We start from the raw sequence: 12,892 nt of genomic DNA, 5'->3' as shown, positions 1-12,892 counted from the left end.
TGTGCTCTGGGGAGACCCCCCTGCAGCCCTGATCCAGCTCTGGGGCAGCAGCACAGGAGGGATGTGTAGCTGCTGGAGCGAGGCCATAGGACACTATGGAGCTGCTGCGAGGGCTGGAGCAGCTCTGCTCTGGTCTCTACCAATTCACAACAGTGACTGTGATTCTGGGAAGCCCATTTGTGAACACAACATTTCTTCCCTGTCAACACCACATCAGCTCCTCCGTGTTTACTACTTCCACCCGTTCACTGTTTGCCAAGTGATTTATCTTCATTAGCACAAGTGCTAAAACCTCATTTACCATGTCACAATGCAAAAGGTCTCAGCTCATCCCACAGCATGAAACCTAATTTTGTTCCAGTTGCATCAGCTCAAAAGACCTCTCCCTGCTTTCCCCAGTTCAAAAGCAACTCATCACCTACCAGAAGTAAATAGCTTTGGCTCTCAAAGAACATTCACTCACACTTTCAGGGCCTTGCAGCGTGAAAACACCAGTTTCTACTGTCTCACTATACAGCGGAAGCATCTCTATTTCCCCAACATTTTGGCTCATGCCTTAATCCCTTCAATCTAAACACCAAATCTGAATTGACAAGAATCCAGGAAGGATTTCCCTTCTGCTGCTCCTCTCTTCCAAGGGGAAAGAGACTCCAAACCCTTTGCTGCAAGGTCAGGGATCCTCTTCTGAACCTCAGCCAACAATTCAACTCTGAGGTGTTGCCTGTGGTATGTGGACTACAAATGTCCCCCTGAGACCCTCTGCAAAGGCTTTCCAATGCCCAGAGAAGCTCTGTTTCCACAATGGTGCATTAACAGAAGTAGTCTTGTGCCTGCTGTGCTTACTCACCTGTTTTACATTGTATCCTGCTTTTGCACTAGTTTCGATGAACATTACATTCAGCTCTTTGGCTTTTCTTTCTCCTTCCTCAATGGACACTTGCCTGGGGAAGATAACACAGAATTAGGCATAAAAACCACAGACAAACACCTTGAAAATTCAGATTCTTGTCTTCAACCCCAAAAGGTGACTGCATCAGTGCACTTCTGAAAGCATCTCATGGGTTTAAATTCAAGTTCAGCTGGACACCAGCACAGGGTGCCCAGAGAAGCTGTGGCTGCCCCATCCCTGGCAGTGCTCAAGGCCAGGTTGGACACAGGGGCTTGGAGCAGCTGCTCCAGTGGAAGGGGTCCCTGCCTGTGGCAGGGGTTGGAGCTGGAGGAGCTTTAAGGTCCCTTCCAACCCGAAATTATTCTATGATTTTATGAATACCATAAACCCAAAAGCAGCAGCAGCAAAAACTGAAGATGCTCAACTTCTAGGAAAATACATTTTCTATCTTACGAAAACCCCTGAAGGGTTTCAAAAGGGAGGAGCAGTTGCACTTATCACTGATAGCTGAGCAAATGTATAAAGTAGGAATACCTATAATCACAGAATAGAATCATAGAATAGTTTGGGTTGGAAAGGACCTTAAGATCATCCAGTTCCAACCCCTGCCATGGGCAGGGACACCTCACACTAAACCATGGCACCCAAGGCTCTGTCCAACCTGGCCTTGAACACTGCCAGGGATGGAGCATTCCATAATAATTTTAGTTTACTCATGTGCTGATCCAGGTTGTAGCTGACATTCCCTTCTGCCACCTGAACAAGCTGGTGACAGTCGCTCAGCTCCTTCACTGGCAACTTGTGCTTAACCAAATGAAAGATACACAATTAAGATGTCTCTTGTCACAACCATCTCCAGCACAGTCAAAACAAGCTGCAGCATTTGAGAACTAATACAAATACCAACGTTCTCTTTACAATAGCAAAGAGCAGCAGGTTCACAACAGCAAGAAGATGAGGGATTCCTCCATACCTCTTATCTGCTAGGTCTGTTTTATTCCCCACCAGCATGATGATGACGTCGCTGCCCCTTTCCGTTCTCACATCATCGATCCATTTTGTTGTTTGCTGGAAGGAGTTTACATCTAGCAGAGAACATGGAGAGGATGTGTCACTGCAGGGATTCCTCACACATCCCTGCTAAATACATCTCTAAAGCCCAAATGAAAGCTTCATAGTCTCTGGAATTGGCGTAACAGAGTGATGAAGAATCAGCAAGTGAAAGCCCAAGTCTCCCACACTGTCATTTCAGATGGGCGTCAAGTTCACCTCACTACAGGTGAATTCAAAGCCAGGGAGTTGAGTCGAGCTAGAGCTTGGTTTTGCCACTGTCTAAACTGAGATGAGTATCACTGGGGTTTAAACCAGCTCCCTTCTTTTTCAGTTCAACATTATAGAGAGAAACAGGGTTGATGTGATAGTGCTTTCTACACTGCTGTGCAGCTACAGCAACAGGTTCCTACAGGTTCATGGCTCCTCAAGACTAATACCAGCTACAGGTTTTCTACAGGTTAACCCCTTTTACCTTGCATAGTTCAGGATGTTCTCTAGGGTGTATCAGGGTTATACAACACACTAACAGCTTCTGTACCACTGAATGCTCAAAGAGTTCCCAAATCATTCATACAGAACCAGAAATACAGATTTAACCTATGCACAGACACTCTTTCTTCATGGTTTACAAGGGCCTGTAGGGCCAGGCCAAGGGGAATGGCTTGAACCTGCCCAAGAGAGGGGAGACTGAGCTGAGCTCTGAGGCAGAAGCTGTTCCCTGGGAGGGTGCTGAGGTGCTGGCACAGGGTGCCCAGAGAAGCTGTGGCTGCCCCATCCCTGGCCAGTGCTCAAGGCCAGGTTGGACACAGGGGCTTGGAGCAGCTGCTCCACTGGAAGGGGTCCCTGCCTGTGGCAGGGGTTGGAGCTGGAGGAGCTTTAAGCTCCCTTCAACCCAAATCACTCTGGGATTCTATGATTTCTCCTTAAAAGCTGCAACAGAAGAATTTCAGGAAGCTAAAATGATCCAATGGGACAGTTTATTGGTGGAAATGTTGCATCCCATAAGGAAAAACCAGCTGTATAAAAGCCATGTGGAGCTCAGCATCTGCCAGGGAGTGATATGAAATACAGTTGAACTGCTAAAGTAGTTCCTAGTACTTAAAAAAGGGAGGCTCTGCAGCAATTCCTGAGGAGTATTGATTGGTTTAATGGCTTCTACTGCATAGCAATATATTGTGTGCTCGACAGCCAAGACGTGATCACTTCCCAGTGTCTGAATTCTTCTTTTTACTACTTGGCAATACCCAATTTGCCAGGTCAGTACAAATATATTCAAGTTCACAGCTAACCTGTGCTTCGAGCTCCAATAAAAGTACTATTTTAAACAGTTAAAGCTTTAATACATAAACCCCATATTCCTGCTGTAACCTTCCAGGATCTATAAATCAAAGGCCATGCACTTCGCATTTAGATAGAATCAGGCCATTGTTCGTGGTCGATTCTGGTTTAGAATGAAAGTGGCTGAAGGTTTAATTCTCCTATATCAGTGTTTGTGAATGCAGAAGGCTGGTAAGTTGGGGGGGGGGGGGCTCTGGACTGAGGGGAGGGATAGAAAGTGAAGGCTTGAGACAAGCTCTAATGTTTTAGTTCACAAAAATGTACATACCTTAGTAAGAAATGAAAGAGCAATTGTTAAAAGATAAGGGCTTAGTGGTGAAGTTTTCCATACTGCAGAATGGGAAAGCGACTGATTCCAAATGGAAATGGGATGTTAATGCGTTTCCCCCCCCCAGCCCATGCCCAGATTGTTGGGGGGGGGAGGGTAAATGGAGTGAAGCAAGCTACAGCTATCAGTGCAAAGACTCTCATTTCAGAATCCAGTTATCTATGAACATGATTCAGGTGGTTGAGATCAAAAGTCATAGTGATATTACGATCAAAAAAGCAGGTGAAAGAGGGGAAAGTGCAACAAGACCAGCCAGGATTCAGGAATGTGATAGGAAAAGGTTACAAACTGATGTTTGGAAGATGATTTATACATTACAACAGCAGCAATCAGGTGGCCAGCTTAAAATCAGACTCGAGTGAAAGAAAGCACTTTGGTTTGTCATGCCAGAATGAAGGACAAGCAGATGGCTGTGACAGGACATGCAAAGCTAAGCTAAAGGATGAAAAGGGGCAGAGGATTAGGAATGCAGAATTCCCCCCACTCACTTGTGATATCATAAACAACAACTGCAACAGTGGAGTCACGAATGTAGCTAGGAATCAAGCTCCTGAACCGCTCTTGACCTGCTGTGTCCCATAATTGCAACCGTACCTAACAAAATCAGTCAAACAAGCAAGAAACATAAGAACAAAGGTCAAAGCCAGTGCCAAAATACCTACTTGTGATATCGTAAACTACTACAGCAGCAGCAGAGTCACGGATGTAACTGGGAATGAGGCTACGGAAACGTTCCTGACCCGCAGTATCCCACAGCTGCAACCTGATCTGTGGGTGGGAGAAAATGAAAAAAAGCCAAACTGCCACAAAAAAATGAAAGGAGAAAGAAATTTTACTTTGGAAAAGGAGAAAAAAAAGGAAATCAAAAGGAAAAACAAAAGAAAAGCTAAATAAAAATGATAATCATGCAGGAGATGATCAGGAGCATCCCGAGGAGCGCTCCCAAGCGCCAGCAGGAGCCAAGGGGGTGGATGTGCAGCTATCTCGGGTTTCTGCTATGTCAAAAAGACTTCCAGAGGGGAGGAATAAACCTGCTCAGCTTTGGAACTGAGAGCAGCAACAGGAAAACGTCATGTTCACCTGGGGGTTCTGCCTACTCGAGGTTTCCCTGCTCTGCTGTTATCCTCATCCAGGGAACCTCCAGCAACTTGGAGGATGAGGGTGGAAAAAATCAGACCACATCCATCATCTGTGTCTAATGGAAGAGCCTTTCACTGCTGTCAAAGCACTGGAAAAGCTTCTGATGTGCTTTTTTATCAAGGAGGATAAAATGGGATCGCTCTGCCTTAGCCACACTGCAAAGTAACATGCACCTAAATGAGGCTGAATGTCTCTTCCCATCAAGGTTCTGAAAGGAAAGGCAGGATATACTGCAAGCAACACATATGGCAAGATGGGCAAGGAGAGAACATCTCGCTGCTCAAGCACTTTCAATGCAATCACATTGATTGGGGGTTTCTACAAGCCCAGGAGCTTTTGCAGCTCTGCACAATTTGTTTCTGCAAATAGCACAACTCTGAATGCCTTCATTAAGAATCTGAGCTCATTGAAACCACAGGCTTGCTTCCACACAGGACTCATTTCATTGGGGAGCTAGATCTGCATCAAGCTGAGAAACAAGCAGTGTTTGTGGATCATTATTAAAGGCAACCTTCTTTTGAAACCAGTAACATTAATATTGAGCTGTTAACTAGAAACATTTGTATTTGATCCTTCTGTCTTTTGACAGCAAAACCTGAAGGGGATAAGCATGGTCCCCTCCTCCACATTCCCATCATTATGCCCCCCTCAAACCATCTGTATGGCTGTTTCCAAAGAGGATGACACTACAGCACCTTCTGCCATGTGTCAATGGCACTCACGAACCAAGAGGTGATTTCCCATTGCCCCAAACAGAGCAGGGAGCTGTCTCCACAGCCTTTGTCAGTCTGGAAGCAGCTGGTACATGCTGCTCAGTCTGTGCTTCCAAGTGATCTCACAACTGTGGGCTGCACAATTACAACAGATGCTGATCCTCATTCCTACTGTACACAGAGAAGGGCACAAAACTCTTACTCACTGTTCGATCCTCCAGATACATGGTTTTCGATAAGAAGTCAATGCCAATTGTTGCCTGTAAGAAAAGGGAAAAAGCTCTTAAATTAAATGTCAGAACAGTGGTGATGATTCCCAGGGCAGAAACATTCCTACCACCTCAGAATGCAGATACATACACTGGCTTATCTTCCTTTCAAGATGAAACTCTACCTGCAGGTAAGATTCAATAAGCAGTTTCCTTAATATCCATAACCAGAACAACATCTCAAAGCACAAGAAGGTGTTAATACTAACTTCAGCTTAAGCACATGGACTGCTGAATATCAGCAAGGATTTTTAAGCAGATGACCTAAGGCAACATCCCTCAGCTGAACCAAGGCATCAAAGCACACCAAACTCTTCCTGACTGCACTATATATTCATCTATTTTAATGTTATGGGGTGACAGAACAAGGAGAATGGCTTGAACCTGCCCAAGAGAGGGGAGACTGAGCTGAGCTCTTAGGCAGAAGCTGTTCCCTGGGAGGGTGCTGAGGCACTGGCACAGGGTGCCCAGAGAAGCTGTGGCTGCCCCATCCCTGGCAGTGCTCAAGGCCAGGTTGGACACAGGGGCTTGGAGCAGCTGCTCCAGTGGAAGGGGTCCCTGGAACTGGATGAGCTTTAAGGTCCCTCCCAACACAAACCAGGCTGGGATTCAATGATTCATTCAGGCTAAAGTGGACATCTTCACATATGCTGCAACACAAAGGTTTGTGCACACACAAGGTCACCAGCCATAACTAATGCTCAGTTAATCTAAAGCTCACTGCAGCACTGCATCCAAGTTTCTGGACACTAGTGGGAGCTTCACCTAGAGCATCCTTGCATGTGTTTAAGAGAAGCAGCAAAGCACAAGGAAACCCTATCAAGAGCTGCCTCTTACATACATGATGACCTTCACTCCAGTTCTCCAGGCTGCAGTGAGGATGACCCTGTAGGATGAACCTCCAAGTTTCATCTGTAGCAGGGATACCCCAAGGTGACCTGTAGGGACTCTACTGCTGCCCTGGCTTCAAGAGCACACTGAGCATACCTTGAGGAGTTCCACTGCTCAACAATGTCAACAGAGCCTGGAAAACATTCCCTATGGATTTATAAAGGAAAATAAAGCAAATGTACAGGTAAGAGGAAAGTCTAAGCTAGACCAAAGAGGCCTGGTGGAACCTTCTCCCACTTCTTACGGAAACTCTACTGTATATACTCCATACTGTCAGCTGCAGTCATGCCCTCACTATAGATCCCCATAACTAATTCCTTGTATTCTGCCAGACAGTTTACATGGTAGGAATGAAGACTAAAGCCAGGCAGCTCGTGAGCACTGCAGGAGAACCAGCTGCAAGTGAGTAACAAGGTAAAAAAGCAGAACTGAACAATGCAAAGTTAATTTCCCTTCAACTACATATAATATATCAGAAAACAAACCCTCCTGTCAGGATCAGGATAGCAGATTTGGAGCACCAGAGGTGCATAGAGGGAAAACAAACAGTGCTTTGTTCCCCAGGATCCAGTGACTTTTCACCTATCATCAAGAACTGTGACATTATCAGTTCAGAGAGATGATACAGCAGAGACACAGGCTGGGGGAGATGGGTTGGAGCAGCCTGAGGAGCAGGACTTGGGGTGCTGGGTGAGGAGCAGCTCCCCATGACCCAGCTGCAGTGAGTGCTTGAGCCCAGAACCTCCCCGTGTGCTGGGGGCACCCCCAGAGTGTGAGCAGCAGCTCAGGGAGGGGATCCTGCCCCTGCTGTGCTCTGGGGAGAGCTGAGAGCAGCTCCAGTGCCTAAAGGGGCTGCAGGAAAGCTGGAGAGGGGCTTGGGACAAGGGCCTGGAGGGCCAGGCCAAGGGGAATGGCTTGAACCTGCCCAAGAGAGGGGAGACTGAGCTGAGCTCTGAGGCAGAAGCTGTTCCCTGGGAGGGTGCTGAGGCGCTGGCACAGGGTGCCCAGAGAAGCTGTGGCTGCCCCATCCCTGGCAGTGCTCAAGGCCAGGTTGGACACAGGGGCTTGGAGCAGCTGCTCCATGGAAGGGGTCCCTGCCCGTGGCAGGGGTTGGAGCTGGAGGAGCTTTAAGGTCCCCCCCAGCACAACCCATTCCATGTCTCTATGATACTGAAGCTGCAAGGCAGATACCAGAACCCTCAAAAGACCAATCCAACAACATGCTTCCCTTCTGCTTTTGTTTTACATTGTTTTGGCAGTGGATTCTCCTCGGAAGATTGCCTCAGAAACGCTTCCATCCTCCCTTGTGCCTCTCTGATTTCAGTTCACAGAAGACAGCCTACAGAACCCCCAGGATCCCACACCACAGACACATGTCAGGATCTCATTCTGGCTGACAAACTGCTGGAGCTCAGACTTCCTCTGCTCTCAGCAGGAGCTGGAACATCAGCCCCAAACCTGCCTCAGCCTGTACTTTGTGCCATCCCTCCCACACAGCTGCACGGTAGCAGCAGCTCTGAAGTCTCTGTATGCCTGGGGGACATGTAAATGCCATGCAGAAAGGTGTCAAGTCAGCCAGATTCCTGCACTTGGGATGCTCGCAACATGGGAAATGCAACAGAAAGGCCAAGCACAAACCTTATTTTAGGTCTGGGAATAGAAAGTATTTGAGCTAGCTGCACTGAGAAGAACATAGAGCAGGTTGGTTACATTCACACTGTGAAATGGCTCTTCACCTAAACCCTCACAAGCTTTAAGATGTACATGGAATAACTTAGAGCCAACTATGTTCCTGTTTATCATTCTGCCCACAATACAGAGGAAATGCACTATCAAGGAGTGGATTCAAGCATTTGATATATCCCAGACATTCACTAAGAACCAACTTAAAGAGGCATTTTGTAACAATGCTGACAGAAACTTGGGGGATCTTTACACATCACTTGTAAAGAGCTGTGCAAGGTATGAGTAGTGGAAAAGTAGACTCACTGATGGGGAAAACACATGGACATTAGGCTAAGCTAATTACCATCACTGAGGTGGAGGCAGGTTTAACCTGCTTGTGGAATGCTGGGCACCATATGGAACAAGCAGGAGCTCGGCACACTGAAACTGAAGTGAGGCACTAAGTCCCAGTCACAAGTTTAAAGAGGACAAGAAGGAAGAAAAGCTTCAGAAGACAACACTATGGATGGGGCCATGTATGAGAAGACTTCTTAATCCAGCTGTCCTCCCAAAGCTGCTAAGGAGTTGTTGCTACCCTGTTATCACAGAATCACAGACCTTGTCCCAAGGGTTGAAGGGCCCTTGTCCCAAGCCCCTCTCCAGCTTTCCTGCAGCCCCTTTAGGCACTGGAGCTGCTCTCAGGTCTCCCCAGAGCACAGCAGAGGGGCAGGATCCCCTCCCTTGGCCTCAGGTCAAGCTGGCCCAAGGTAACTTTCCCACATCCTAGGAGATCACTCACTGCCCACTCCCAGAATTCAGGCTGAGCTTGAAAAGGTGCCAAGCTATAAAAGCACTTGGGTTTCATCAAGCGTGTCTGCTCCAAGCACAACACGTTTCATGACTTGGTTACAGTTGGTGATGTTCTGAATCCACCAAGCAGAGAAAAATCTGTTCCCTGATGAATGTGAAGGGTTTTTTAGGGAGGTGGGAGGAGGAGGGAATGGGAAAGGTAAGAATAACTCTGTTACTTGAGGTGCAGGTATCTCATTTAAACCTCTTCACCCCTTCATGAGTTATTGTCTCTTCAGTACCTCCTCACTGCTCTGCCAGGTGAGCTGGGTACAATGAGATGCTGTTTTCACCCAACCACAGGAGAAGCAAAGCTGCTGTGGTGTAGGAGGGGTGAAGAAGACATCATTGCTCCCAAGGGAGCAAACATCCTTTCAAATCCTCCCTACTGTAATTACATGGACAGAGAATCAGCTCTTTTATTTCATCTGGGTGTTTTTTTCCCCATCAGTATTTTAATTTCAGGTCTGCTCCTTTTCTCTATGGATTTACATCCTAGTTCTTTCTTGAAGAGGTCTGACCCTCTGTACTTGATGATAATTCAGTTATCTCCATGGGAAGCTGGTCTGACATAATACACATAATGATTCCAAAATGAATGTGTGATTCAGGAAGAAGTCTTAAGGGCTTGTAAGATAGCTCCAATTCAACTATCACTGATGCAAGCCTAGTTTGGGTGTTAATGTACTGCCAATAGTCACTCACCCAAAGACCTCTCTTTGACTGAAGTCATTCCTGAGCTGATAGGTCCTGTTTTGCTGTAGCTGGTAGAAAGGATGAGCCCAAAAGCTCCAAACCAGAGCAGCTGTTAGTGTCAAACAGAATATGGATTTCTCCATGCTCAGCATCATTTAGAGACCCCTTAAAGCCAAGTGCTTGACTGCCAATGTCCATCAAACCATTGACGTGTCAGCCATAGCTGCAGGTTACCCAATGGGTGATTTGCTCTTTCTGGACCCTTCTGATGAATTTTGAAGGCCTGTTTCCTGAAAGCTGCCCCAACCTCAGATTTGCAGCAGGTTATTTGGGTTCTGGGTGTATAAATCACAAGCTGCAGTTTATTAAACCTCTGCTGTGCATTAGTTTTCTTTTGCTGCTGCTGCGTAAGAGGAATTTAGCTCTTACCCCTGTAGCTTATCAATAAGCTCTTTTGATGAAAGTGGTGTTTGTGAATCAAACAAGAACCCTCTGTACTGAGCCAAGGAAACCAAACACCTGCAATAAAGTTGTGCCCTTTGTGGTGTGTCATGTCCCAGGAGTGATCCCTCTCCATGGAATTGTGAGACCCCTCTGCACTCCTGTGTCCAGCTCTGGGCAACAACACAGGAGGGACATAGAGCTGCTGGAAACTGCAAGCTGCTCCAGTGGAAGGGGTCCCTGCCCATAGCAGGGATTGGGACTGAAAGAGCTTTAAGGTCCTTTCCAACACAAACTACTCTGGGATTCTATGATTCTATGACTTGTCACCAAGCACAAAGCAGTGAAGGGGCTACAGGGCCAACTGGAATAAAAGACAACCACAGCTTCAGCCCCAAGCTTGCCAACCCAATCTGGTTTCAATAATAAGTAACAAATAAGCAGTCACAAGCTGGGGACGTGCACAAGCATCAGGTTTGTGGTACTTGTTCCATCAGCCAGCACAAAATATCCTAGAGACTCTAAAGAGCTCCTAAAGCACAACCAGGCTCACAAACCACTGCTGTCTGCTCCACAAGTCCTTGTTCACCCACTGCAGAACCTCCTGCAGCTCAGCTTGCTTCTGGTTTCAAAGGAGCTGGGTACCTGTTACATCTTCCCCACAGAGACATTAGATCTGTGATGGTCTGGTGGCAAATGGTGAAAGGAAACACCCTGAAAGACCTAACAACTCCTATTACCAGGCTGTACCAGCCTGTGCTTTCAGACCACAGCAGATGAGCAGCATCCAACAGCAAGATGCTGCTCTGACAGGTTAAAATATGAAGTTTAGAGACTGTTACAGTGAAGAGTTTGGCCAGTGTACTGACTCTTATGCACTTCAACCAAATGGATTCTTCCTTCAATGGAAGAGACAGCAACAGAGGAGCTTTAGAGAAGGCAATAACATAGATCAGTTTACCTGGTAGGTGTTGTCGAAGCTGTCATACATGAACCTGGTGATCAAGGAAGTCTTCCCCACTGAAAGAAAGAAAAGACACAGATTTAAGGGACAATTTCACTGCAAGTTTGAAGCAAAGGGTTTAAAAACAGTTTCAGGAGGAGTTTTACTTTGTGTCCATCAGATGCACACTGAAATTTAACTTCCTACAAGCAAAATAGCAGTTAATTTACTGTGAAAATGTGAAGATTCTATTAAGCATATTTTGATCTGAAGGGTGGCTCCTGCATCATTCCTGAGCACCAGTTTTATCCTCAAACATTCATGATTCAAAATGAAAACAGAAATAATTTGATAGCTCCAATTTCAAACAAGTTATTTGGCATTTTCCATTAATTCCATCAATGAATGAATGCAATAGGTCTGAGAATCCCTAAAACAAGACAGCTCTGGCTCCTAAACCAAGACAGCTTTAAAATACACCTCTGTGCATCTCCTCAATGTCACACTGTCTGTATCTGTCACACAAGTGGCAGTCACTGCTCTAGTGTCACAAGATGGAAGAGCATCATTGTGAAGAGGCTTGTTTACCACCTGCCCATCATTCCTGTGGTCCCTGTCACTCCATCAACTTCACCTTTCCTTTGACAAGGAATTCACTGGAACTTCTATGGACCTACAAGCTGGTTCCTATGCTGTTAAAAACACCCTTATCCACCCTGGTGCTGGCTGCAGCTTGTGGCTGTACATTCAGTGACTGCTCAGCATTAGGGAGTCACTTGTGCTGCAATCAGGTGTCACTGCAGGCAAAGCTGACAGTCACTGAGACACCAGAGAAGCCTTTTTCCTGCATCCATTTGTGATACTGCAGCTCCCGTGTAGCTGTGATGCAGCTGGGTGGGCAGCTTGAATCCCAAACTACCTTGAACTGTGTCAAAACCCTCATTTCATCATCAAGATCTGCATAAACTGAGTGCACCATGGAAGGATTTGGGTTGGAAAGGACCTTGAAAAGCTCCTCCATCTCAGCACCCTCCCAGGGAACAGCTTCTGCCTCAGAGCTCAGCTCAGTCTCCCCTCTCTTGGGCAGGTTCAAGCCATTCCCCTTGGCCTGGCCCTACAGGCCCTTGTCCCAAGCCCCTCTCCAGCTTTCCTGCAGCCCCTTTAGTTAACCTATTCTATACTCCTGGAGCTTCCCTGCCTGACCTGCACCCACTTCACAAGAAGAGAGGTAAAATAAGGTGCTGCTTGGCTTGCTTATATTTAAATACCTGCTTTAAACACCATTTGGAGAGTGTCTCAATGTGCTTTAGCTCTATGACACTTCTCCAAACAGACCAAGGTTTTCTTTATACCATTTGTCAACAGGCACCAGCTCAAGTCTGCATTAATACCAACTACTTACAGGTTTAATTCCACCATGGCTACTGAAGCATCACCATTTCTCCTTTAAAACACCCCTTGCTTTATAAACCCTGTCAGAAGTAAAAGCCACAATTCCCATTAAGGAAGTAATTCAAAGGAAAGGACAAAGAATCTCCAAACATTCAAGGTTGAGATTACATAAAAAGACACTTTGGCCAGTGGGTTCTAGGCTTTAAATAGTCCCCTCTTTAAAAGAGCCATTCTTAAGAGCTTACACCATCTCACCTCTCCCAGCCTCCACACACGCACCACCCA

At 46.4% G+C, this 12,892-nt stretch overlaps 1 protein-coding gene across 2 annotated transcripts in view; it reads right to left on the bottom strand.

Moving 5' to 3' along the window:
* The window catches only part of RAB6A (RAB6A, member RAS oncogene family), a 51,958-nt gene that overhangs the window by 11,911 nt on the left and 27,155 nt on the right, over positions 1 to 12,892 (bottom strand). Inside the window, exons 2-6 of one of the 2 annotated variants that reach the window (XM_034060192.1) lie at positions 11,234 to 11,292; positions 5,668 to 5,721; positions 4,271 to 4,376; positions 1,863 to 1,974; positions 848 to 941 (exon numbers count right to left, since the gene is read on the bottom strand). In XM_034060192.1, the coding sequence (XP_033916083.1) occupies positions 848 to 941; positions 1,863 to 1,974; positions 4,271 to 4,376; positions 5,668 to 5,721; positions 11,234 to 11,292 (425 nt within the window). Of the gene's footprint in view, positions 1 to 847; positions 942 to 1,862; positions 1,975 to 4,096; positions 4,203 to 4,270; positions 4,377 to 5,667; positions 5,722 to 11,233; positions 11,293 to 12,892 lie in introns of both variants that reach the window. The other variant, XM_034060193.1, reaches the window with a different exon arrangement.

The sequence above is a fragment of the Melopsittacus undulatus genome, chromosome 2 (assembly GCF_012275295.1).
Source record: "Melopsittacus undulatus isolate bMelUnd1 chromosome 2, bMelUnd1.mat.Z, whole genome shotgun sequence".
Lineage (NCBI taxonomy): Eukaryota > Metazoa > Chordata > Aves > Psittaciformes > Psittaculidae > Melopsittacus > Melopsittacus undulatus.
The sequence above is the reverse complement of the archived record's forward strand: the minus strand, read 5'-3'. Positions and strand labels throughout refer to the sequence as shown.